Source organism: Cebus imitator, unplaced genomic scaffold (genome assembly GCF_001604975.1).
Source record: "Cebus imitator isolate Cc_AM_T3 unplaced genomic scaffold, Cebus_imitator-1.0 Scaffold87, whole genome shotgun sequence".
Lineage (NCBI taxonomy): Eukaryota > Metazoa > Chordata > Mammalia > Primates > Cebidae > Cebus > Cebus imitator.
This window is the reverse complement of record NW_016107402.1, coordinates 5,115,586-5,138,049: the sequence shown is the minus strand read 5'-3', so window position 1 is coordinate 5,138,049 and position 22,464 is coordinate 5,115,586. Positions and strand designations below refer to the sequence as shown.

The 22,464-nt window shown below is 58.2% G+C and overlaps 3 protein-coding genes and 1 long non-coding RNA gene across 13 annotated transcripts in view; 2 read left to right on the top strand and 2 right to left on the bottom strand.

Moving 5' to 3' along the window:
• LOC108308738 (ficolin-3) overlaps positions 1-1,045 on the top strand; it is a 25,685-nt gene extending 24,640 nt beyond the window's left edge. For both annotated transcript variants that reach the window (XM_037740701.1, XM_017534692.1), the window contains exon 13: positions 681-1,045. In XM_037740701.1, coding sequence (XP_037596629.1) covers positions 681-922 — 242 coding nt within the window. In that variant the 3' untranslated portion in view covers positions 923-1,045. The remainder of the gene's footprint in view (positions 1-680) is intronic.
• The window catches only part of LOC108308741, a 25,546-nt gene extending 24,153 nt beyond the window's left edge, over positions 1-1,393 (bottom strand). Inside the window, exon 1 of the long non-coding RNA XR_005201246.1 lies at positions 1,154-1,393. This is a non-coding gene — a long non-coding RNA (uncharacterized LOC108308741). The remainder of the gene's footprint in view (positions 1-1,153) is intronic.
• Positions 1,394-2,478: 1,085 nt separating this feature from the next.
• MAP3K6 (mitogen-activated protein kinase kinase kinase 6) lies at positions 2,479-13,671 on the top strand. 8 transcript variants are annotated; one of them, XR_001827025.2, is made up of 29 exons: positions 2,479-2,868; positions 4,200-4,339; positions 4,439-4,462; positions 4,726-4,916; positions 5,035-5,203; positions 5,581-5,687; positions 6,119-6,289; positions 6,387-6,499; positions 6,889-7,048; positions 7,272-7,434; positions 7,512-7,619; positions 7,744-7,793; positions 7,888-7,983; positions 8,131-8,218; positions 8,301-8,434; positions 8,718-8,845; positions 9,093-9,229; positions 9,558-9,663; positions 10,189-10,346; positions 10,444-10,636; positions 10,735-10,870; positions 11,168-11,324; positions 11,469-11,648; positions 11,935-12,040; positions 12,306-12,450; positions 12,540-12,652; positions 12,767-12,820; positions 13,104-13,180; positions 13,382-13,671. XR_001827025.2 is itself a non-coding variant. In XM_017534680.2 (29 exons), the coding sequence occupies exons 1-29, from the start codon at positions 2,529-2,531 to the stop codon at positions 13,470-13,472; spliced, it is 3,954 nt and encodes a 1,317-aa protein (XP_017390169.1). In that variant the 5' UTR covers positions 2,479-2,528; the 3' UTR covers positions 13,473-13,671. The 8 variants fall into 8 exon arrangements, 6 of the variants coding, with proteins under 6 accessions (XP_017390169.1, XP_017390172.1, XP_017390167.1 ...); XR_001827027.2 differs by having other exon boundaries at positions 13,425-13,516; XM_017534680.2 differs by having other exon boundaries at positions 12,767-12,939.
• Positions 13,672-14,542: 871 nt separating this feature from the next.
• The window catches only part of SYTL1 (synaptotagmin like 1), a 16,270-nt gene continuing 8,348 nt past the window's right edge, over positions 14,543-22,464 (bottom strand). For both annotated transcript variants that reach the window (XM_037740700.1, XM_017534687.2), the window contains 13 exons: positions 20,717-20,865; positions 20,409-20,481; positions 20,278-20,323; positions 19,273-19,345; positions 18,928-19,028; positions 18,661-18,774; positions 18,290-18,450; positions 17,936-18,032; positions 17,470-17,628; positions 17,114-17,192; positions 16,896-16,995; positions 14,975-15,180; positions 14,543-14,762 (listed from right to left, as the gene is read on the bottom strand). In XM_037740700.1, the coding sequence (XP_037596628.1) occupies positions 14,623-14,762; positions 14,975-15,180; positions 16,896-16,995; positions 17,114-17,192; positions 17,470-17,628; positions 17,936-18,032; positions 18,290-18,450; positions 18,661-18,774; positions 18,928-19,028; positions 19,273-19,345; positions 20,278-20,323; positions 20,409-20,481; positions 20,717-20,865 (1,498 nt within the window). In that variant the 3' untranslated portion in view covers positions 14,543-14,622. The remainder of the gene's footprint in view (positions 14,763-14,974; positions 15,181-16,895; positions 16,996-17,113; positions 17,193-17,469; positions 17,629-17,935; positions 18,033-18,289; positions 18,451-18,660; positions 18,775-18,927; positions 19,029-19,272; positions 19,346-20,277; positions 20,324-20,408; positions 20,482-20,716; positions 20,866-22,464) is intronic.

Genomic DNA, 22,464 nt, shown 5'->3' with positions numbered 1-22,464 from the left:
AAAAAAAAAAAGAAAGAAAGAAAGGGCAGGGAGGCAAAGAGGAGGTTGTGGGTACTGCCTGAGGCTCTGTTGAATGTTAGCATTCTCTGCTTTGGAAGAGGAACCAAGGAAATCTTCTTTCAGAGAAACAGTGACTGTTGGGGAGAGATTTAAAAGAGGGAAGTGGTTATGAGGGAGTGCCTCAGGGAACCCCCTTTCCTGCCCAGGCACCTAAGAGATTCCTCCCAGCTTTTCCTAGCAGAGTTGCTCAGGCTGGTTGGGAGCTGAGAGAAGACAAAGGAGCTAGAGGGAAGCTGAGGATTTTGGAGGGTGTAAGGGTGAAAAGCTGCTAGCTTTGCAGCCAGACAGTCAGTCCCAACTTCAAGTCCTGCTGTTGCTTTGGAGGCCAAGGTGGGCGGATCACCTGAGGTCGGGAGTTCAAGACCAGCCTGACCAACATGGTGAAACCCCGTCTTTATAAAAAAAAAAAAAAAAAAAAAAAAAAAAAAAAAAAAAAAAAAGTCCTGCTGTTTCTTCGACTAGCCGAGTGACCCTGAGCAAACAACCTGGACCCTTGGTGCTGCTCACAGGGACTGATAAAATTCAATTCCTAGCTGCTTTGAGACTCGCATGGGATTATATCTCCAAAGGTGCCAGGCATGGAGCTGGGCACCAAGGTGCTTTCCATCCCCCCCTGCCAGGGGATTCCCTGAGCTTCCATAGTGGGAGGCCCTTTACCACCTATGACGCTGACCATGATTCGAGTGGGAGCAACTGTGCAGTGATTGTCCACGGTGCCTGGTGGTATGGATCCTGTTATCGATCCAATCTCAATGGTCCCTATGCAACGTCTGAGGCTGCTGCCCACAAATATGGCATTGACTGGGCCTCGGGCCGTGGTGTGGGCCACCCCTACCGCAGGGTTCGGATGATGCTTCGATAGGGCACTCTGGCAGCCAGTGCCCTTATCTCTCCTGTACAACTTCCGGACCCTCAGCCACCTCCCCTTTGCCAACCACCTCTGCTTGCCTGTCCACATTTTAAAATAAAATCATTTTAACCCTTTTAAGACTCTTCTAGTTACTGTGAAAAACTCTAGAGGGCAGACCAGGGACACAAGCTTCAGCTTGTGTCAGGAAGCTGGAAGGAAAGATGGAAAGGACAAGTTATTCACCCTGTGTCCCCAGTTCTTGATTTCAGGGTCCACTGAGGCTTATACCAGGTCATTAATTCACATAAGAAAGTTGTGGATTCTTGAGGATTTGAAGCTGAGAAGCTGTTGTAGCCCAAAGGGCTGGGGTTGTCTCCTTCAAGGGGTGGGTAAAGAAATGTTTAGAAAGCCAGGCAAGGTGGCTCACACCCTGTAATCCCAGCACTTTCGGAGGCCGAGGCGGGCGGATCACGAGGTCAGAAGTTCAAGACCAGCCTGACCAACTGGGTGAAACCCCATCTCTACTAAAAATACAAAAAACATTAGCCGGGCATGGTGGCGCATGTAATCTCAGCTACTTGGGAGGCTGAGGCAGGAGAATTGCTTGAACTCAGGAGGCAGAGGTTGCAGGGAGCTGAGAGGGCACCACTGCACTCCAGCCTGGGCAACAGAGCAAGACTCCATCTCAAAATAAAATAAAATATGTTTACAGTGGGAAGTGCTTCTCAGAGCCTATGGTCACTTTCTGGATAGAAGTCAAAGGTCAGCGGGGCTCCACAGCAGGTTGGGTCCTAGGGAAAGCAGCCTCCTAAGCAACAGTAAAGGCTCAGATGCCAAGTCCCACTCCAGGTCTGAAGGCTTTTGGGCAAGCGGCCTGGGGTGAAGGTTTCCCCCATCCCAGTCCCTCCCTGCCTGCACTCACTGGGCCCTGGGGGACACCCATTATTCATGGTGCTCTGCGCACCCTGAAGTCTCTAGAGAGCCATTCATTCAACAGATTCCTGCAGGGCAGGGCCTGATGATCAAACCTTTTCCCTAGCTCTGGCTTTGTCACACATTTTATTCTCGCTGGTTCGAGCAGTCCACAGTCTTCGGGGTGCTTGGGGGCACGAGGCTGTTCCGGAAGCGGCCAGTTTCCGAAGTTCTGGCAGGAGAGAAGGGAGGGGAGAGGCTGTCTCTGGCCGCTAGGGAGTGGCGCTGCCCCAGGGCCGAGGGTGGAGCTTTCCGGGTAGGCCGGGAAAGGGCTGGGCTCAGCCTACATGTGAAGGCAGGACAGCCTTGGCGGCGGCTCCCTTGAGTCCAGGTGGCGGGCACCTCCGGGCCGATTCCCAGGATCCCCCAAGTGGCTCTGAGCTGCCGCTCACCGGATGTCCCAGATTCTGGCACCCAATTCCCGATTTCAGAACCTCAGGACCTTGCCAAGTCCGAGCTCGGATTTCTCCCTGGACTTTAGATTCTTGGAACGGGACGTCGGGCCGGATTCTGGATCCCCAGATCCCGTAGGAGATTCTCTGATCTCGACCGGATTCCGGATCCCAAGATTCCCGATCCGCCGGCCCAGGCTCCTGCCCCGCCCCGGGTTCCCAGTGCGCCGTGCCCCGCGCCTGAGCGCCCCCGCATGGCGGGGACGTGCCCCCGGTCCGGGGCAGAGCGCGCCGGCAGCTGCTGGCAGGACCCTCTGGCCGAGGCGCTGAGCCGGGGCCGGCCCCTCGCTACGCCCCCAGGCCGGGGCTGCGCGCGGAGCCGGCCGCTCAGCGTGGTCTACGTGCTAACCCGGGAGCCGCAGCCCGGGCTGGAGCCTCGGGAGGGAACCGAGGCGGAGCCGCTGCCCCTGCGCTGCTTGCGCGAGGCTTGCGCGCAGCTTCCCGGGCCGCGGCCGCCACCGCAGCTGCTTAGCCTGCCCTTCGGGACGCTGGCGCTAGGCGACACCGCGGCGCTTGACGCCTTCTACAACGCGGGTGAGTGCGCTGGGGGCGGGGCCGGATCCGGGCGGGGCCTAAAGTCCTGGGAAGGGACTAAGCCGGGCAATACTGCTCAAGGGAGGGGCCGAGAAGGGTATCTGGTCTAAGGGACTTAGAAAGTGAGCTAAAGCTGAAGGGCTTGAGACAGGGCAGTGAAAAAAGTGGGATTTAGGGGATGTGGGGCGCGGCCGGGCTCGGGACGAGACAGGGATTCAGGCGCGGCTCCTGGGTTTGGAGTTGGGGCTTAGGCACCCTTCAGTCGGGGCAGTGCCCAGCGAGCGAGGCAAGGATGGGGCGGGGCTTTGGAATTCTGGGGCGGGGCAGGGCGGGGAGCTGCGCGGAGCTGCAGTGTCTCAGGGGTGGGGTTGGAGAACTCAGCCTCAGGAGGATGTCACGCGGATCTCTTGAAGACAATTCCTGGGAGAGGAGCTTGGACCTAGGGAGAGGGGCCCTACCAGGGAGGCTGGAGTTCAGGAGTCCTAGCATACTACTTCCGAGAATCGGACTGGGAAGGCAAAAAGAGAAGCGAAGAGACCCAATGAGACTGGACACCCGGCGAGGGAGATTAAGTAGCCTCAGAGGCCAAGAAGGAATGGGAGGGGCAAATGGGCGGAGAAGGATAGGCCAGGGGCAGGGCCAGAAGGAGGCTATTCCCTCGTGGGTCACTCCTCCCTCCCCCCAGCCCGGATGCTCCGCCCCCATACTTACTTGCCAGTTCAAGAGTTCGGGAGCTGTGCTTTCTGGATGTCCATGAAATCGCATCCTAAAATGAAGGCTGACCCGACCGCTCGGGCACAAGGACACAATTATCGTTAGACACAAATCGCATACATGTAGACTCATGCAGGCCCTAGCAGACGCTGTCACACAAATGCAGTCAGACATAGTAAGCTATACATGTCACAGATACACACATACATACATGTAGGCACAGAGTTGTCTATGCATACTGATGGTAGCCTCTTTCAAGAGATTGTGTTGAAGACCTAGGGGAGAGGACTTCTATGTTTGCACAACTCCTGCCTCCCAAATGGCCTGGAACAGACTGAACCTGCCCACAGCCTCCCCTCCCCCATGCCAGGTGCTCACAGGCTCTGAACCGTGGCCTGAGGGTCTCAGCCCCGTGAGCCCAACTCCTCTCCTGCAACACCACAGAGATCAGTTCTGTGAAAGTACCAGGGGATCCTAAAAAGGGCCAAATGAGGCCCAGAGCAGAACCAGACCCTACTGGAGTCCCACAGCAAGATAGGCTGAGCCAGGATGGACCCTGTCTCCTTCCCCATCGAGCTGGGCTTCAGGGATCAGTGCCACCCACTCTGTGCTTGCAGATGTGGTGGTGCTGGAGGTGAGCAGCTCACTGACACAGCCCTCCCTGTTCTACCACCTTGGTGTGCGTGAGAGCTTCAGCATGACCAACAACGTGCTACTGTGCTCCCAGGCGGACCTCCCTGACCTGCAGGCCCTGCGGGTAGGTGGCGGGTAGGTGGCCTGGTACTGGTGGGGGCAGGCACAGGGCTGGGGTGGGGCCCACGCAGAACACCAGTATCTGACTGTCTGCCTCCTGCAGGAGGATGTTTTCCAGAAGAACTCGGTGAGCAGAATCCACCTCTCACTAGAAAGTGCCCTTTGACTTCCACTATGATCTTTGACCTCCACTAATCCTCCTGGCCTCCTCAGTCACCTAACGCCCCCTGACATCCATGTGTTCCTCTGTTTCCTGCTGCCTCCTTTCATGACGGTGCCCCTTTCCTGCGATTCCAACTCCCACTGGTGCTGACCTTTGACGCTCTCACTCCCCTTGTCTAGCCTTGTGCTGACCTCTGACCTCACTGATTCCTGCCTCCCTCCCACCAGGACTGCGTTGGCAGCTACACACTGATCCCCTATGTGGTGACGGCCACTGGTCGGGTGCTGTGTGGCGATGCAGGCCTTCTTCGGGGCCTGGCTGATGGGCTGGTACAGGCTGGAGTGGGCACCGAGGCCCTGCTCACTCCCCTGGTGAGCCGGCTTGCCCGCCTGCTGGAGGCCACACCCACAGACTCTTGGTAATGAGGGCCCCCAGGGACGGTGTCCCAGGAGGGGGCTGGTGAGGGTACAGAGGGCTGGGGCTGAAGTGCAGGCCCCACCATTCTCTCTCCCTGCCTCCCCTGCCCCGGGCATCAGTGGCTATTTCCGGGAGACCATTCGGCGGGACATCCGGCAGGCACGGGAGCGGTTCAGTGGTCCGCAGCTGCGGCAGGAGCTGGCTCGCTTGCAGCGGAGACTGGACAGCGTGGAGCTGCTGAGCCCCGACATCGTCATGAACTTGCTGCTTTCCTACCGCGACGTGCAGGTGTGTGGCATTCAGAGAGGCAGTAGAGCAGCCGGCATTTTAAGTCAGACAGACCCAGGTTCAGCTCCTGGCTGTGCCACTTGCTCCCTGGTGGCTTTGGGCAAATATCAAACATCTCTGAGTGTGGGCTTCCTTATCTGTAACAGAGAATAAGCATGTAAGCATGTTGCTGCCTCTCGGGGCAGTTGTGGGTTCAGAACGCCCAGCATGGGGCATACAGTAGGTTCTCCCTGTGAGGTGTGATGTCCACTGGGCCTGAGGGAGGTGTGCGGAGGATGGTGGGTGGGTGGGATCCCAGGGGTGGGACAGGACCCTGGCTCAAGGTTCCTCGGGGCCTGGGGGCCCATGATGCCTGTGCTTGCCATTCTCTGATGCAGGACTATTCGGCCATCATTGAGCTGGTGGAGACACTGCAGGCCTTGCCCACTTGTGATGTGGCCGCACAGCATAACGTCTGCTTTCATTATACTTTTGCCCTCAACCGGTGAGTGGCAGAGCAGGGGTTAGGTCACAGACACATAAAGGTTTCTGAAACCTGGGTCTCTGCTTTGCAAAGCCATTGCTGTCTGGGATCACTGCTGTTTGGGGAATTTGCTGACCAGGGTCCCTGATGTCAATAGGTCCCTGTTGTTCTGAGTTACTGCTGCCTGGGTGGGGGTGGGGAGGTGGTGCTGCCCGTGGTATGGTCACAGCTGTCTAAGATCACTGCTCCTTAGAGTCACTGAATCTAAGACTTCACTTCCATCTGAGGTCACTACCCCTAGAGAGGTCAGTGCTGGCCAGGGTCACTGTCATTTTGAGGTCATTATTGTCAGGCCCCTGGAAGGGTCCCTGCTGTTCAGTGTCTAGAGGTCCCTGTAGAGAGTAGGCCAGGGCCATCAGGGAGGGCCTGAGCCCATCTTTTCTTTTCCCTAGGAGGAACAGGCCTGGGGACCGGGCGAAGGCACTGGCCGTGCTGCTGCCGCTGGTACAGCTTGAGGGCTCCGTGGCACCCGATCTGTACTGCATGTGTGGCCGTATCTACAAGGACATGTTCTTCAGCTCGGGCTTCCAGGATGCTGGGCACCGGGAGCAGGCCTATCACTGGTAAGGAGCACAGTGAGCGGCCGGTGGGCTGAGCTGTGAGATGAGGGATGGTGCTATGGACATGGGTCCAGCCCTGTGCCCCCTGCCCCCACCTCAGGTATCGCAAGGCTTTTGACGTTGAGCCCAGCCTCCACTCAGGCATTAATGCAGCCGTGCTCCTCATTGCTGCTGGGCAGTACTTTGAGGATTCAAAGGAGCTCCGGCTAATAGGTGAGCACAGATCCTGGCCTTGTCTCCTCACCCACAGGGGTTCAGAGGGGCCTGGGAAGAGGGCAGGGAGAGCGCACACTGGGCAAGAGCCAGGATGAGTTCATCCATTTTGGACTATCTTGCCCATACCCACACCTGGGTCCTAATGCCTGTCCTGGGCCCTCAGGAGCCCTCAAACCCAAAACTGTTCCCAAACTCACACCTGTGTGTTTCTTACGTCCCAATTTCCACATATACCCGTGCCTGAGCTCCTGTCCCCACCCGAGGTCTTGCCATACCTAACAATTTACTCATATCTATGTTCATGTCCACACTCAGGCCCACAGAAACGGTGGGCCTCTCTCAGCCCTGTACCCACACTCACTGGAGCCCATGCCCCTCTCCCCCAGGCATGAAGCTGGGCTGCCTGCTGGCCCGCAAAGGCTGCGTGGAGAAGATGCAATATTACTGGGATGTGGGTTTCTACCTGGGAGCCCAGATCCTCGCCAATGACCCCACCCAGGTGGTGCTGGCTGCAGAGCAGCTGTATAAGCTCAATGCCCCCATATGGTAGGTGCCCCCCTCTGCATTCTTGACCTGACCTGAACTGTCAGCTCCTGCACCTATGCCTGTTGGCATGCTAGCCTGAACCCTGAGCCAATGACCTGGCTACTTTTAGACCAGTGCCTGTGGCACCCCATGCTAATGTTCTGGCTATATTCAGGCTAGATTCCTCTGCCCGGCAGTGCTGGTTGGTGCCTGGGCTGAACTGAGCATACGGCTTTGCATGCAGGTACCTGGTGTCTGTGATGGAAACCTTCCTGCTGTACCAGCACTTCAGACCCACGCCAGAGCCCCCTGCAGGGCCACCACGCCATGCCCACTTTTGGCTCCACTTCTTGCTACAGTCCTGCCAGCCATTCAAGACAGCCTCTCCCCAGGGCGACCAGTGCTTGGTGAGGCCTGTGGGTGTGGTGGACCTGGGAAAGGGGCGGACCCCTTCTGACCAACCCCTCTCCCCCGCTGCCTACAGGTGCTGGTCCTGGAGATGAACAAGGTGCTGCTGCCTGCGAAGCTCAAGGTTCAGGGTACTGACCCCGTGAGCACAGTGACCCTGAGCCTGCTGGAGCCGGAGACGCAGGTGCAGTTGCTGCTGAGGCCCCTCACTCTCCTCTGTGGGCACCTCTTCTGTGGAGTATTTCTCCCATCCTCAGACCTCTCTCCTGTCCCCAGCACCCCGAATCACACCCTATTTCTTCTTGCAGGACCTTCCCTCCAGCTGGACCTTCCCAGTCACCTCCATATGCGGAGTCAGGTGAGAGGCGGAACCTGGGGCGACTAGAAAGACCAGTAGATGAGGGTCGCTGCCGCCCAGCCTGGCACTCACATGGTTCTTCATCTCTTCCCAGCGCCTCCAAGCGCGATGAGCGCTGCTGCTTCCTCTATGCACTGCCCCCGGCCCAGGACGTCCAGCTGTGCTTCCCCAGCGTAGGGCACTGCCAATGGTGCGCAGCCTTTCGTGGTTGGGGTACTCTGAGGGCCAGGATGACCGGGGGAGTGGGGAGAAAGAAAGGGACGATGTCTCTCCGGTGCTCCGGCTTAGGTGAGGACCAAGAGGCCCCTCCCGCGGGTCTGACCTCCCCCTCCTTCAGGTTCTGCAGCCTGATCCAGGCATTGGTGACGAACCCGGATTCCACAGCGCCTGTGGAGGAAGCAGAGGGCGTGGGGGAGGTCTTGGAGGTGAGGACGCAGGACTGGGAGCTCTTGGAGGGCCAGGGGCCACGGGCCCTGCTGAACCCCCATTTCACCCCGCACCTGGCAGTTTGATTATGAATACACGGAGACGGGCGAGAGGCTGGTGCTGGGCAAGGGCACCTATGGAGTGGTGTATGCGGGCCGGGATCGCCACACGAGGGTGCGCATCGCCATCAAGGAGATCCCGGAGCGGGACAGCAGGTGCGTTGAGCGGCCGAGTGGGCGGGGGCACGAGCAGAGCGGCTCCTGTGGGCGGGGTCTAGTGGGCGAGCTTGTAGGAACTGAGAGCTTGAGCCCTTTGGACTGGGCCCGTGGGCAGAAGAACCAGGACCGTGCGATCGGGACTGGGGTCTGGAGGGTCCTGTGGGCAGGGTTGTAAGGGTGGGAAAGGTCGGAGAGGGCTTGTGGGCGGGGCGGGTCCTGGGGGGGGCTGGGCTTCTCTGCCCACATCTGCCCTTTTCCTCTCTCCCTTACCTCCCCCCAGGTTCTCTCAGCCCCTGCATGAAGAGATCGCTCTTCACAAACGCCTGCGCCACAAGAACATAGTGCGCTATCTGGGCTCAGCGAGCCAGGGCGGCTACCTTAAGATCTTCATGGAGGAAGTGCCTGGAGGTACCTGCCCTGTGTGGGATGGGAACGAAACTGAAGTGTGGGGTATGGGACCGAGGCAGGCAAGGGTAGAGAGCCCTAGGGGGAAACGCACTCTAGTGTGTGTGGGTGGTGTAGCCTAGAATTAGCTGAGGAGTGGCGCTGGGTGATGGAGCTGGGGCTACGACATGGGTGTGTTTGCGCCTTGAGCAGAGAGATGTGGGCTGGAGCAAGTGGGTGGGAACAATGAACTTGGACTGTCCCCACCCAGGCAGCCTGTCCTCCTTGCTGCGGTCAGTGTGGGGACCCCTGAAGGACAATGAAAGCACCATCAGTTTCTACACCCGCCAGATCCTGCAGGGACTTGGCTACTTGCATGACAACCACATTGTACACAGGGACATCAAGGTAAGCCCTGCCTGGGGCTGACCCGCCCTCATCTGGGGGGGTGGGGGGGGGAGACATGGTCCCAGACAGAGTTTAGATTAAGTGAGCAGACCTGTTGCAAAGGGTAGGGAATTCATCAGAGCGGCTGCTTAGATAAGGAGGGGAGAAGTTCAGCTCTGAAGCCAAACCAGTTGTCAGCTCCCAGAGGGGCATATAAGTGGGATGGCAAGGGGAGACTGCTGACAGAGAAAGAACCAGGCTGGGCTCTCCAGGAGATGGGATCCCAGAAAGAGGGCCTAGTTCTGCCGTCAGGGACCCGGCCCAGTGTCCACTAATGACTATCAATCAGGGAGACAACGTGCTGATCAACACCTTCAGTGGGCTGCTCAAGATTTCTGACTTTGGCACCTCCAAGCGGCTGGCCGGCATCACGCCTTGCACTGAGACCTTCACAGGTATTGAGGTGTGGGGTGGTGAGTGGGGATGCTGATCTGGGGCAAAAGATCTCTTGGAGCTTTCCAGGGAATGGGGTTTCTCCTAGGCATGGAATTAGAGTCCTAATGGGGAATGAAATCCCGGGTGAGTGATTGGGCCAGGGGTGAGGTGATGGCATTTAGAATTGGAGCTTGGGTAACTGATGAAATTGACTTTAGCACTTGAGAAGTGTTGATGTAGGTCAAGGTGGGAGTTGGAGGAAGATGCAGTCCAGGATGTGTGAGGCAACACTACTCTGGGCGGTGGAGTCTGTGACTGTGGTAGAGCCTAGGATGAATGATGGAAGCCTTGGCAGGTGGTGAAGCCTAGGGTGGTGATGGAACTCAGGATAGATGTTTGATGACCAGGAGGATAGGTGTTGAGGTACGTTTGGGATGGTAGGTTCAGTACGGGTGCAGTCAGCCTGAGGATAATGGCATTCCCCTCCCCGCTCCCACCCTACGATAAAGCCTAGACGGGTATTGTTGCTCCTGCTCCTGTCCTAGGAACTCTGCAGTATATGGCCCCAGAAATCATTGACCAGGGCCCACGTGGGTATGGGAAAGCAGCTGACATCTGGTCATTGGGCTGCACTGTCATCGAGATGGCCACAGGTCACCCCCCCTTCCACGAGCTAGGGAGCCCACAGGCTGCCATGTTTCAGGTGAGACCCCTCTGGGCCTGGCCCGTGGAGGTGGCATAGGACCAGCCTGGGCCTTGGACACCTCTGAATGTCACCCTCATTTGCCCTCCCCCTGCAGGTGGGTATGTACAAGGTGCATCCACCAATGCCCAGTTCTCTGTCAGCCGAGGCCCAAGCCTTCCTCCTCCGAACTTTTGAGCCAGACCCCCGCCTCCGAGCCAGCGCCCAGGCGCTGCTGGGGGACCCCTTCCTGCAGCCTGGGAAGAGAAGCCGCAGCCCCAGCTCCCCCCGACATGCTCCACAGCCCTCAGGTGCTTGGGGGTGGCAGGATGGGCATGCTGGTGGTGGAGGAGCTTCGGAGCTGTGAGGGCGAAGGAGGGCCCAGCTGACAGCTCTGTCCTTCCCTCAGATGCCCCTTCCGCCAGTCCCACTCCTTCAGCCGACTCAACCACCCAGTCTCAGACACTCCCGTGCCCTCAGGCACCCTCGCACCCACCCAACCCCCCGAAGCGCTGCCTCAGTTATGGGGGCACCAGCCAGCTCCGGTGAGACCTAGGCTCCTGGGATGGGTTCCCTTTGCCTGGTTTTGCCTTTTTATCCCATCCTACAAAAGCCCTCCTTGGGGGCCTGGGCACCTTGACCACCTGTGAATGTGGCATTTGGTGCCTCCCCATGCCCTGTCCTGGAAACTCTAACTTGGACTTGTGTCCTCTCAGTGCGGGGTTTATCTAGTTCATCCCTGAGAGAAAGGCATAAAAGGAGAGCCAGGATTCAAACCCGGCAGCAGAGGTGGCTGGCCGGTTGCTGCCTGTCTTCAATCAGCCACTGGCCCTTGTGCCCAGGGTGCCCGAGGAGCCTGCGGCCGAGGAGCCTGCCTCTCCGGAGGAGAGTTCAGGGCTGAGCCTGCTGCACCAGGAGAGCAAGCGTCGGGCCATGCTGGCTGCGGTGCTGGAGCAGGAGCTGTCCGCGCTGGCGGAGAATCTGCACCAGGAGCAGGAGGTGGGCGGCCCGCCCTAGCGCCCCCTGGTGGTCGCACAGGGTCAGGACACCTGTTGAGGTCTTCCCCGCACCCCCTGCCATTCCACCTCCGCGGCAGCATCTCTTTTGGCTCGAACAGGCGCTGACAACCCCTCTCTTCCTTCTCAGGGGTCCTGTCTGCGCAGAAATCATGTGGAACAGCTGCTGCGCTGCCTCGGGGCACACATTCACACTCCCAACCGCCGGCAGCTGGCCCAGGAGCTGCGGGCTCTGCAAGGACGGCTGCGGGCCCAGGGCCTTGGGCCCACACTTCTGCACGCCCCGCTCTTCGCCTTCCCGGCTGCGGTGAGGGCGCCCTCTGGTAGTTAGGGCTGCCCAGAAACAGATAGTGAGCTCCCCGTGCCTGGGAAGGTGCCAGGGCGTGATGTTCCAAGATTCTCTGTCTCCTCCGTGAAGATCAGGCCTTCAGCATAAAAACGTCTGCCCAGTCCTAGCTTCCCCGCCCATCCCTAGACCTCAAGCCCACTCTCCCCACCTGCCTTCCGCAGAAGACTTTCCAGGCCTTTCCAACTCAAGCCCTGCCTCTAGTTGAGGCTCAGCTGTCTCAGCGGCGCCCTCCCTCCCTCTGCAGGTGAAGCAGATCCTCCGCAGGCGCCAGATCCGCCCACACTGGATGTTCGTGCTGGACTCGCTGCTCAGCCGTGCTGTGCGGGCAGCCCTGGCTGTGCTAGGCCAGGGTAGGAGGGGAGTGTTGCGGGCCTCTTGCCAGTGAGGGTGTGGTGCTTGCTGGGCGCGGTGAACGCCTAATGGGGCCGGTGGGGGCCAGGCGGGACGGGGGCGGGCAGGCGCCGGTGGGGGCGTGACTAAATGGACATCTCCCATACCAGCACCGCCTGGGCCCTGCCCAGAGCCGGGCACCCAACCCCCGCACTCCCTTGCTGGGATCTGGGGGTCCCAAACGGGCTTTATAGCCTTGCCTAAGTTCACTGCACTGGGCTGCAGAGGTGGAGAAGGAGGTGGTCTCACCGAGGTCAGAGGAGCTGAGTAAAGAAGAGGACTCCCAGCAGAGGCCGCTTCCAGAGGAGCCCGAGCAGGGCCCCCCTCCTCTGATGGTGCAGCTGAGCCTCCTGCGAGCAGAGACTGATCGGTAAAGCCCCTTGGAATCGCTCATAGCCTCTGCCGAGCTTCAATCCACTCCCCAGTCCCCACTCCACTCTACTCTTCTGCCCCCGACAGGCTGCGGGAAGTCCTGGCGAGGAAGGAATGGGAGTACCAGGCCCTGGTGCAGCGGGCTCTGCAGAGGGTGAATGAGGAAGTGGGGACCTGTGCCCTGGCCTCAGAGCCCCCAGGTGATTGGGCGTGGCTGGAGTACACTATTGTGAATGTGAGGCAGCTTCTAGCAGGAGGCACCCTGGGCCTCATCACCTGACTGCTTCTTGACAGCTGCTCTTTCAATGGACCAGGGCCTGGTGCAGTGGCTACAGGAACTGAACGTGGATTCAGGCACCATCCAAACGGTGAGGCAGGGAGTGCTTGGCTGTCCATGACCTCACTGGCCAAAGCCTCCATCTCTGTCCATCTTCCTGCTCTTCTCACTGTGCCCTCTGATACAGAGAATCTCAATACCGGAAGAACACTTAGTATACTCTTCCCATTGTATGGATGAGAAAACTGAGGCCCAGAAGCATGTGATCTGCCTCAGTATTTTAGCAGCAGAGCAGAGCTAGTACCTGGGTCTCTGGACACATCTTTTTGTAATTTCTTCTTTCCCTGTCTCTGCGGGTCTTTGTCCACATCCAGCTGTTGAATCATAGCTTCACTCTCCACGCCCTGCTCACCTATGCCACTCGAGATGACCTCGTCTACACCCGAATCAGGTACATCCTGGGCCCCTCAAGGGTGAATCATGTATGTGGCCTCATGCTGGCCAGCTGCAGGCCTGCCTGGGTTCCTTCCTGGAAACCAAAGGGGCACCTGGGTCCCCTAGGGACAGAGGAGGCACTGGGCAAATAGTGGGTGCCAGAGAGAGTGTCCAGGGCCACCTTCTGGCTGTGCCACATTGAGTCTGCTACCCCCAGGGGAGGGATGGTATGCCGCATCTGGAGGGCCATCTTGGCACAGCGAACAGGATCCACGTCAGTCACCCCCGGACCCCGGGAGGCTGAATGAGGGCATCAGAGGCCAGACAGACCCAAGGATGGATGAATGGAGAGGACAAAGGCAGCTTCTGACACACCAGCCCCAGGACACCTGGGGCGACTGGAGGAAGCCAGGCGAGTAGGGGCCAGGATTGGTCCCAATGAGAGGAGCCAACCACCGGCACCCAAGCACCACCAAAGTGTATTAAACAGAACACTTTTGCACATTTCTGCTGGCAATTTCAGAGGTGTATTTGGGGAGGGGTATCCTGGGAACAGCCCCCTGAGGACTTTTTTTTAAAAAGTTTTTTAGGCTGGGGGCAGTGGCTCCCGCCTGTAATCCTAGCACTTTGGGAGGCTGGGGCAGGCAGATCACAAGGTCAGGAGTTCGAGACCAGCCTGAGCAACATGGTGAAACCCTGTCTCTACTAAAAACACAAAAATTAGCTGGCCGTTTGTGGTGCACACCTATAAATCCCAGCTACTCAGGAGGCTGAGGCTGGAGAATTGCTTGAAAATTAGCTGCAGGTGGTGGTGTTACATGCCTGTAGTCCCGGCTACTCAGGAGGCAGAAGTCATCCAGGCTGGTAGTGCAGTGGCATGATTATATTCATGCAGCCTCGAACTTCTGGATTCAAGTTGATCCTTCCTCCTCAGCCTCCTGAATAGCTGGGACTGCAGGCGTGCGCCACCACACCTAGCTGGTATGTAAACATTTTTGTTTTAGAAACAGCTTCTTGCTTTGTGGCATAGCTCACTGCAGCCTCTAACTCCTGAGCGCAAGCAATCTGCCTGCCTCAGCCTCCCAAGTAGCTGGGACTACAGGCATGTGACACTACCGCCTGCAGCTAATTTTTAAATTTTTTGTAGAGATGGGGGGTCTCTCTATGTTGCTCAGGCTGGTCTTGAACTCCTGGGCTCAAGCAATCCTTCTGCCTCAGCCTCCCAAAGCATTGGGATTACAGGCATAAGCCACTGTGCCTGGCTCCTCTGAAGTCTTTGTGGCAGTCTGAAGTTCCTTAACCTGGCCCCTCTTACTTCCCTGGCGCTTTCCTGCAGTCACCTTTCTTCCTCCCTGCCCCAGCAGACATGAGCCCTTTATTGCCCTTAGAACAGACTTTATTGACTTTAGCCGAGGACAGGCCCTGAGATGGGGGTCCAGAGAGAGAGGTTTGGTCAGGCTACGTCCTGGGGGCCAGGTTGGTTCTGAGCGGTAGAAGGCCATCCACCCACTTGCACGGCTGCTCCAGGAGGGCCTGCCACAGCCGCTTCTCCTCTGGTGTGGAATCCATCCAGGGCACCTGCAGCCCATAGCTGCTGCCTGGATGTGGGTGGGCAGGGGTTGAGGGCATGATCACATTGGACACCTTGGGGCCCCCAGACACCTACCTGGTCCCAGATTATGCACTGTCCCCAGTTAACTTCCTCAGTTCTCAGTAGATACCAAAGCTCAGGAAGGGACAGAGAGGTACCCAAGGCCACACACTGAGCCCCCATCTCTCAGGGCCTGCCTCAGGGCCCTGCCCCACTTACCAGTGCCCAGGCTGAGACGTGTGCCCCCCAGCTGGCGGCTGGCCAGGGCCCCATGGTCCCAGAGGGAGAGCTCGGCACAAGCCTGGCGCAGGTCAGCAGGCCCAAAGCCATCATACACCATGGTGTGGTTGAACACAGGGCTGAGGCTGCGTCGCACAACCCTTGTACGCTGGCGGCTGGCCCGGCTGTCATCAGGCAGCACGAAGCTGTGCGGGAGGTGGCCTGGCATCAGGTGACCACCCCTTACACTCGCTAGAGTCACCCAGTCACCATACACTACTCATTCTCCCTCACATGTGTCCATGCACCCTGGCTCCTGCCTACCTGGCCTCAGACCCTCACTGCCCTGGGACCTTTGCACTAACCGCCTCTCAGGTCTCCTGCCTTTAAAAGCTCCTGGCCAGGCATGGTGGCTCACGCCTGTAATCCCAGCACTTTGGGAAGCTGAGGCCGGTGGATTACCTGAGGTCAGAAGTTCTGGATTCAAGCGACCAGCCTGGCCAACATAGCAAAACCCCATCTCTACTAAAAATACAAAAATTAGGCTGGGCGCGGTGGCTAACACCTGTAACCCCAGCACTTTGGGAGGCCAAGGTGGGCGGATCACCTGAGGTCGGGAGTTCAAGACCAGCCTGACCGACATGGAGAAAACCTGTCTCTACTAAAAATACAAAATTAGCCAGGTGTGTTGGCACATGCCTGTAATCCCAGCTACTCAGGAGGCTGAGACAGGAGAATAGCTTACACCCAGGAGACAGAGGTTTCAGTGAGCCAAGACACCACCATTGCACTCCAGCCTGGGCAACAAGAGCAAAACTCGGTCTCAAAACAAAACAAAAGAAAACCAAAATCAGCTGGGCATGATGGCATGTAATCCCAGCTACTCAAGAATTGCTTGAGCCCAGGAGGCTGAAGCTGCCGTGAGCTGAGATCATGCCATTGCACTCCAGCCTAGGTAACAGAGCCAGACTGCATCTCAAAAAAAGAAAAAAGTTGCAGCCTTATTCACAGGGCTGCAGAGCAATGTTTCTGAAATGCAGTTCTGCTACTTGCTGACTCAGTGACTTTCACTGTCTTCCTGTTGTTCCACCACCTCCCCTCCTCAAACAGTTTCCAAGGTTTTGTTTTGTTTTTCTGAGACGGAGTCTAGCTCTTCCTCACCCAGGCTACAGTGCAGTGGGGCGATCTTGCCTCACTGCAACCTTCTGGGTTTGAGTGATTCTCCCACCTGTCTCCCAAGTAGCTGGGATTACAGGCGCCTGCCATCATGCCAGGCTAATTTTTTGTATTTTTAGTAGAGACGGGGTTTCCCCATGTTGGTCAGGCTGGTCTTGAACTCCTGGCCTCAGGTGATCCGCCCACCTCAGCCTCCCAAAGTGCTGGGATTACAGACATGAGCCACCAAGTCAGGCCTGTTTCCAAGGTTTTCAAAGCCTCGGAACCCCCTCTACAAAATACAGTGTTGCTCAGAAGTATAGTACCTGAAAGAAAGAACGTCTCTGGCTGCATCAGGGTGGACACCCAGAAGTGATCAGCCACCCCCATTTCACTCTCTAAGGGGGGGGCAGCACCTGGAGGGACCCCTAGAGGTCCCCTGGAAGCTTAGAAAACCACTGAACTATAAGTTTGGGGCCAGGCCCCACAGCCTGGCCTCCCAGGTTCTCTATGGAGGGACCCCTGAAGCCCTCAGCCTCAGCTCTTCAACAAGACCTATAGGTGCCAGTCCTGCTGAAACGCAGCTCCTCAAAGGTGTCCTCAACTTTCCTGACTCCAGGCCTTTGCTCAAACCGTCCCCTTCCCCCCTGCTCAGTGGTGAAATCTCGGGCTGCCTTATCAAGGGTTGATTAGTAGGGGTTTGTCAAGGTTTGGCACTCCACTGCAGGCAAAAGAAAGGGAAGCCCGGAGGGCCAGCACTCCTCACCATTGTATGTAAGTGTCCAGGGAGCCTGCCCGCATCGGCATAAGGTCCCGAGCCTCCTTCACCCAGAAGTGCAGCTCCCCGCTCGGGGGCAGTCCTGCGCCTGCCGAGACGCTCGGCTGAGTCCCGCGCACGGATGGAGTCCACCCCCCACTACCCGTTGACAGAAGTCTCCCGTTTTTCAGGGCGGGTCCAGCTTGCCCTCTCCGGCTGCCACTCACCCTCGGAGCCGGCTGGGACATACTTGAGGGACAGGGAGAGCAGCCCTCGCCTGGGAAGATCGTCGGGATAGGGTGGGACCTGCGAGAGGCGAGCTTGTCGTGGAGCAGGGTCCAATGGAAAGGGGCCTCAGGAGGGTGGGGTCTGCAGACCTCGATGGGAGGCGGTTAGCAGAGACAGTGGGGCCTGTAGGGGCGGAACCTGGGGATCCCAGCACCCTCAGGGAAGGGGCCCTGAAGTTAAGAGATTGAGGGGAGGCTCTGTCGAAGATGGGGTCTGAGGGAGCTGCGGGAGAGCCTGGTGGGGTACATGCAGGAGACCCGGGCCGCAGGTCTCCCCGCGCGTCCTCGCTCCTCACCCGGGGGTGCAGGGGGAGCCAAGTGGGCTCAGAGCCCCAGTCCCACGTGTCTAGAGGCACTTCAACTTCGCCCAGAAAGATGTTGCGACCCAGGCTTTCGTGATGCCACACGGACAGGCTCAGCACGCGACCCTGGAGCTCGGCCTTCGGGATGGAGTACTGGGGACAGGAGGCGCGCTTTAGCGGAGCACTGCTGGTGGCCCGCGTGGATGCTGCGCTAGTTGGCTGGGGCGGGTTCTACCGCGTTCCTAGCACAATGGAATCCTGGGGAGCCCCGAAGGGCATTAGTGGGGGTCTGGACTATCACCACGCCCACCACAAGGCTGGCACCCTGGACAACGCCTTAACGGGGCCTGCCCTGCCCATCCTCCGGGCAGTAACGGTACTGGCTGCCCCTGCCACCTCGCTCCGCAGGAAGGGGCGTCCTGTTCATGAACAGGGAGCTGCACCGTGGTCACAGCCTCACCCGGAGCGTCTCGTTGAAAACTGGATTTAGATTCCGTTTCTTCACCGCCGTCTTGCGCTTGCTCTGCTTATCTGGGAGGAGGTAGCTTTTGACGTAGCTGGGGAGGTGAGAACCGGCGGTGAGGAGGGGCCCTCCCAGAGCCTCCTCCCTTGCCTTGTGCGCTCTCCCAGCCACCAACCCGAACACGTGAGAGGCCTCGTGCTAAGCGCTTTACAGGGCTTGTCTCGCTCAATCCCACGCCTCCCAATAACGCTGCTGTTCCCATTTTGAAGATTAGGACGAGGAGGCCGAGACCCTGTGAATGGTGCGCTTGGAAGAGACAGCCGCGCCTCGCTTGGCGGGCCGGGCACTCACGGGTCGGAGCGGCGGCGCCGGGCGGCAGCCAGGCCCTGGCACTGGATCACGTGCACGCGCAGCTCGGCAGTGCCCGGCTCGTAGTGCAGCGCGAAGTGCACTGAGCCGCGCACCTGCACCGCCTCCGCCTCGCCGGACAGGCTCATCTGGCTGCCGCTCAGCTGCGGGCGGGAGTGGGTGGGAATCAGGGCCACTCGCAGGGCTCACGTCGGGGCCCGTGGGGGAAGCGCGGAGGGTTCAGACCCGGGTCATGGGTGGCATGCCGGGGGTCTGCAGCGTTGGGTCCCACGGCGAGGGAGGAGCTGGCAGGGGCTACGCGTCGAGGCGTGTCCACCTCCCCCGCCGCCCGGGCCCCCTCCCTCCTGCCTCACCTTGGAGGAGTTAAGGCTGGACACGGAGGAGCTGCTGCTGAGCATGCAGTTGAGTGAGGGGTCGGACCCCGGGGCCTCCTCCCCGTTCTCCAGGATCTGGGATGCGGCCCTGGCCTGCAGAGGGGGCAAATGACGGGGAGCCCCTTCTTTCCCCGCCCCTGCCCCGAGAGCCCTGGGTCGCGGGCTGCTCGCAGGCCTGGGCTGGAGCGCTCCCCGCCCGGAATCCGCTCCGGGTCTTGAGAGCAGCCGCGGGCCACTCCCGCCTACCTGGGCTTGCAGGGGCCCGGGCTCCGGCTCTCCCCCCGACGCGGGCTCCGGCTCCGGGTCCGCCTTCTCGACACAGCTCTGCAGGTCCCCTTGGCCAGGGCCTGGGGTGGGGCACGAGATGCTGAGTGAACCCTCTCCTGCCCGCCCCTAAGCAAATTTGGAGGAACAGGTTTACAACCCCAGCGAGCTGCAGATTAAGGCCCCGGTGCTGTCCTGGGATCGTCCCCGTCTCCGATGTGGGGTGGGAGTGGCGGGAGGAGGGTCAACAGAGGTGCTTGGGGCCCCTTAGAGCTGCCTCTGACCCCCGAAACATCTCCGTGCTCCCCAACAGGTGCTCCCACTCACCTTCCTGGGCCTGGGACGCCTCCTCAGGATCTGAAGCCTTAAGAGGGACATAAGGCAATGGGAAATCAGGTCCCTGAAGGAATGAAGGGATAGAGTTCATAGTGGAGGGGCTGGTAAGGAAGGGGTCAAAGGTCAAGTTGGGGTCAGAGGTCACAGGCTCCTGAAACTACCCCAGTTTCAGGTTTAGAGCAGTACTAGGGCAGGGCTGGCAGCCAGCTGCAGAAGCCATGGGACCTGTGCTTCACAGCCCACCCCGCAGGGCTTGTGCTGCTTGACTCACTGCTCCCATTGGTGGAGGCATTCATACCCGAGTCCTCCACCTCTGCCAGCCCAGTCCCTCCTCACTCCTTTTTTTATTTTCTTTAATACTGACCCATTGGTAAACAACTTTTTTTTTTTTTTTTTTGAGATGGAGTTTCGATCTTGTTGCCCAGATCGCAATGGTGCCATCTCAGCTCACTGCAACCTCCACCTCCTGGGTTCAAGCGATTCTCCTGCCTCCGCCTCTTGTGCCACCACGCCTGGCTAATTTTGTATTTTTAGTAGAGATGGGGTTTCTCCACGTTGGTCAGGCTGGTCTCCAACTCCCGACCTCAGGTTATCTGCCTGCCTTGGCCTCCCAAAGTGCTGGGATTACAAGTGTGAGTCACTGCGCCCATCCTTTTGTTAATTTTTTATAGAGATGGGGGGCATTTTGCTATGTTGTCCAGGCTGGTCTTGAACTTCTGGGCTTAAGCGATCCTCCTGCCTCAACCTCCCAAAGTGCTGGGATTACAGGTGAGAGCCACCGCGTCCGGCCCCACTTCACCCCTAATAGCCAGATTCAGAAGTTCCCTCAGAGGTTCATACCACTGTTCGACCCAGGAGATGCTGAGGCGCAGACACAGGAAAGGACATGTCCAGGGTCTCCCCATTCCCAGGCTGGGACCTTTCTCCCTTGCCCCCTGCACATTCCACCTCCTCTCCAGGGACACTGGACTCACACATTGGCTCATTCGCTCTTACCTCAGTCTCCCTGAGCCTCTCCTGGGGGGCCTCATCAATGGAGAGCCTAGGAGTAGGGAGAGGACACTCTCAGAGGGAGGGACCCTGGTGACTGCTGGGCATGGTCCCCCCTCCCTGAGACCTCTCCTCACCTGGGCTCTGGCACATCTTCCTTCTCTTTCACAGCAGCCTCGGCCTCCCCGTCGCTGCCTGGAGCCTGGTCTCCTGGGGGCAGGTGAGAAGTTCTGTGAACCCCCATGTTCAGGAAGCCTGGCTGTGACTCAGGAGAGGCCCTGGAGATGCCCACCCACCCCATGCCCACGGAGGGGCATTGACCACTCAAAGACACACAGTACTGGGGGCAGCCAGGACTGGAGCCCTGGGCCCTCTCTCCCTGTCCATATACAGCCAGTGCCCTGGATGGCACATGGCTTGCCCTGGCGGGAGGATCTCCTCTCACCCCTGGAGCTCTTCTTCCTGCGCATTGAGGCTCGAACAAGGTCAGAGCCGAAGTGGGCATTGTGATGCCGCTGGGAGCGTGCTTCCTGGAACCAGTCCCCTGTCAGGATCTTCAGCTGCCTGGGGTCTGCCAGTGAGGCCCGGAGCTTGCTGGAGGAAGGGGGAGGGTGTGGCTATCATGACTCATCCAAGCAACATTCCCACCACCCACATGGTACCAGGCTTGGGACCAGGGGCCAGGGACCCAATAGCAAGTCAGATTTGATGTGTGCTATGGAGGAGCTCAGGCTGCTGGGGAGACCAAGTCTAGAAGAGACAAATACACTATAGTGAGCTAGATGATGTGACAGAAGAGCCTGTGAGAATCCAGGAGGGCCTCCCAGAGGAGGTAACATTTGAATAGCCTTTGTTTATTTATTTACTTATTTTGAAATGGGGTCTCCCTCTATGCCCAGGCTGGAGTGCTGTGGCACAGTCTCAGCTCACTGCAACCTTCATCTCCCAGGCTCAAGTGATCCTCCCACCTCAGCCTCCCGAGTAGCTGGAACTACAGGCCCATGCCACCATGCCCGGCTAATTTTTGTATTTTTTTGTAGAGATGGGGCTTTTCTATGTTGCCCAGGCTGGTCTCTAACTCCTAGACTCAAGTCATCCACCTGCCTAAGCCTCCCAAAATGTTAGGATTACAGGCATGAGCCACCATGCCCAGCCTTGAATTGCTTCTTAAAAGACAAATTGGAATTCTCCATGTAGAGAAGGATAACAATTATTATACTTTTTATTATTTTTTTTTTTGAGACAGGGTCTCACTCTGTTGCCCAGGCTGGAGTGCAGTGGCATGATCACAGCTCACTGCAGCCTAACCTCCTGGGTTCAAACAATCCTCTCACCTCAGCTCCTGAATAGCTGGGACTACAGGCACATAACACCATGCCAGGCTAATTTTTTATATTTTGTAGAAATGGAGTCTCACTGTGTTGCCCAGGCTGATCTTGAATTCCTGGGCTCAAGCAATCCTCCCGTCTCTACCTCCCAAAGTGCTGGGATTATAGACATCTCCACTGTGCCTGTCCGATTTCTCTTAAATCAGTGAAGTAGGACTCCTTAGCCCCATTTTTCAGGCGAGGAGCGTGGTACTCGAGGAGGTCAGGTGAGTTGCCCAAGGCTACATAGCTAGGAAGTGTTTGTCCCTAAACATTGCTTGTAACACCCATGCTCTTCTACCACTGCGCTCTTCCAGGAAGAAGTACCAGCACAGGCATAGAAGTGAAGGGTGTGTCAGGGGCTGGGGAGCACCTGAGTGGCTAGAGGGGTCATTTTATGTATGTGTCGGGCAGGGGTTACAGTGGAAGAGGAGATGGTGGGGGCTGGCAAGGACCCACCAGGGAGGCCCAGTGGACCTCCTGGGAGCTTGCCCTTGACACTAGAGGCTGGGGAGCCAAGGGAAGTTTCAGCAGGGATATTAAGGACAGATCTGCCTGGGTGCGGTGGCTCACGTCTGTAACCCTGGCACTTTGGGATCATCTGAAGTCAGGAGTTTGAGACCAGCCTGAACATGGGGAAACCCCATCTCTACTAAAAATACAAAATTTAGCTGGGCAGTGGTGGCATGCGCCTGTAATCCCAGCTACTCCTGCTGTGGCAGGAGAAGCAGCACAGAGACACACATGCACACAACATGAGGTACAGCCCACTTGAACCCAGGGGGCAGAGGTTGCAGTGAGCTGAAAAAAATGAAACTCTCAGAAA

What these genes read in the sequence shown, in the direction of transcription:
- MAP3K6 (XM_017534678.2), top strand. Translation starts at nt 2,529, where the DNA reads ATGGCGGGGACGTGCCCCCGGTCCGGGGCAGAGCGCGCCGGCAGCTGC. An exon ending in TATACTTTTGCCCTCAACCG is followed by an intron (nt 5,688 to 6,118) that starts GTGAGTGGCAGA and finishes TCTTTTCCCTAG; the next exon opens with GAGGAACAGGCCTGGGGACC. An exon ending in GGGGGCACCAGCCAGCTCCG is followed by an intron (nt 10,871 to 11,167) that starts GTGAGACCTAGG and finishes CCTTGTGCCCAG; the next exon opens with GGTGCCCGAGGAGCCTGCGG.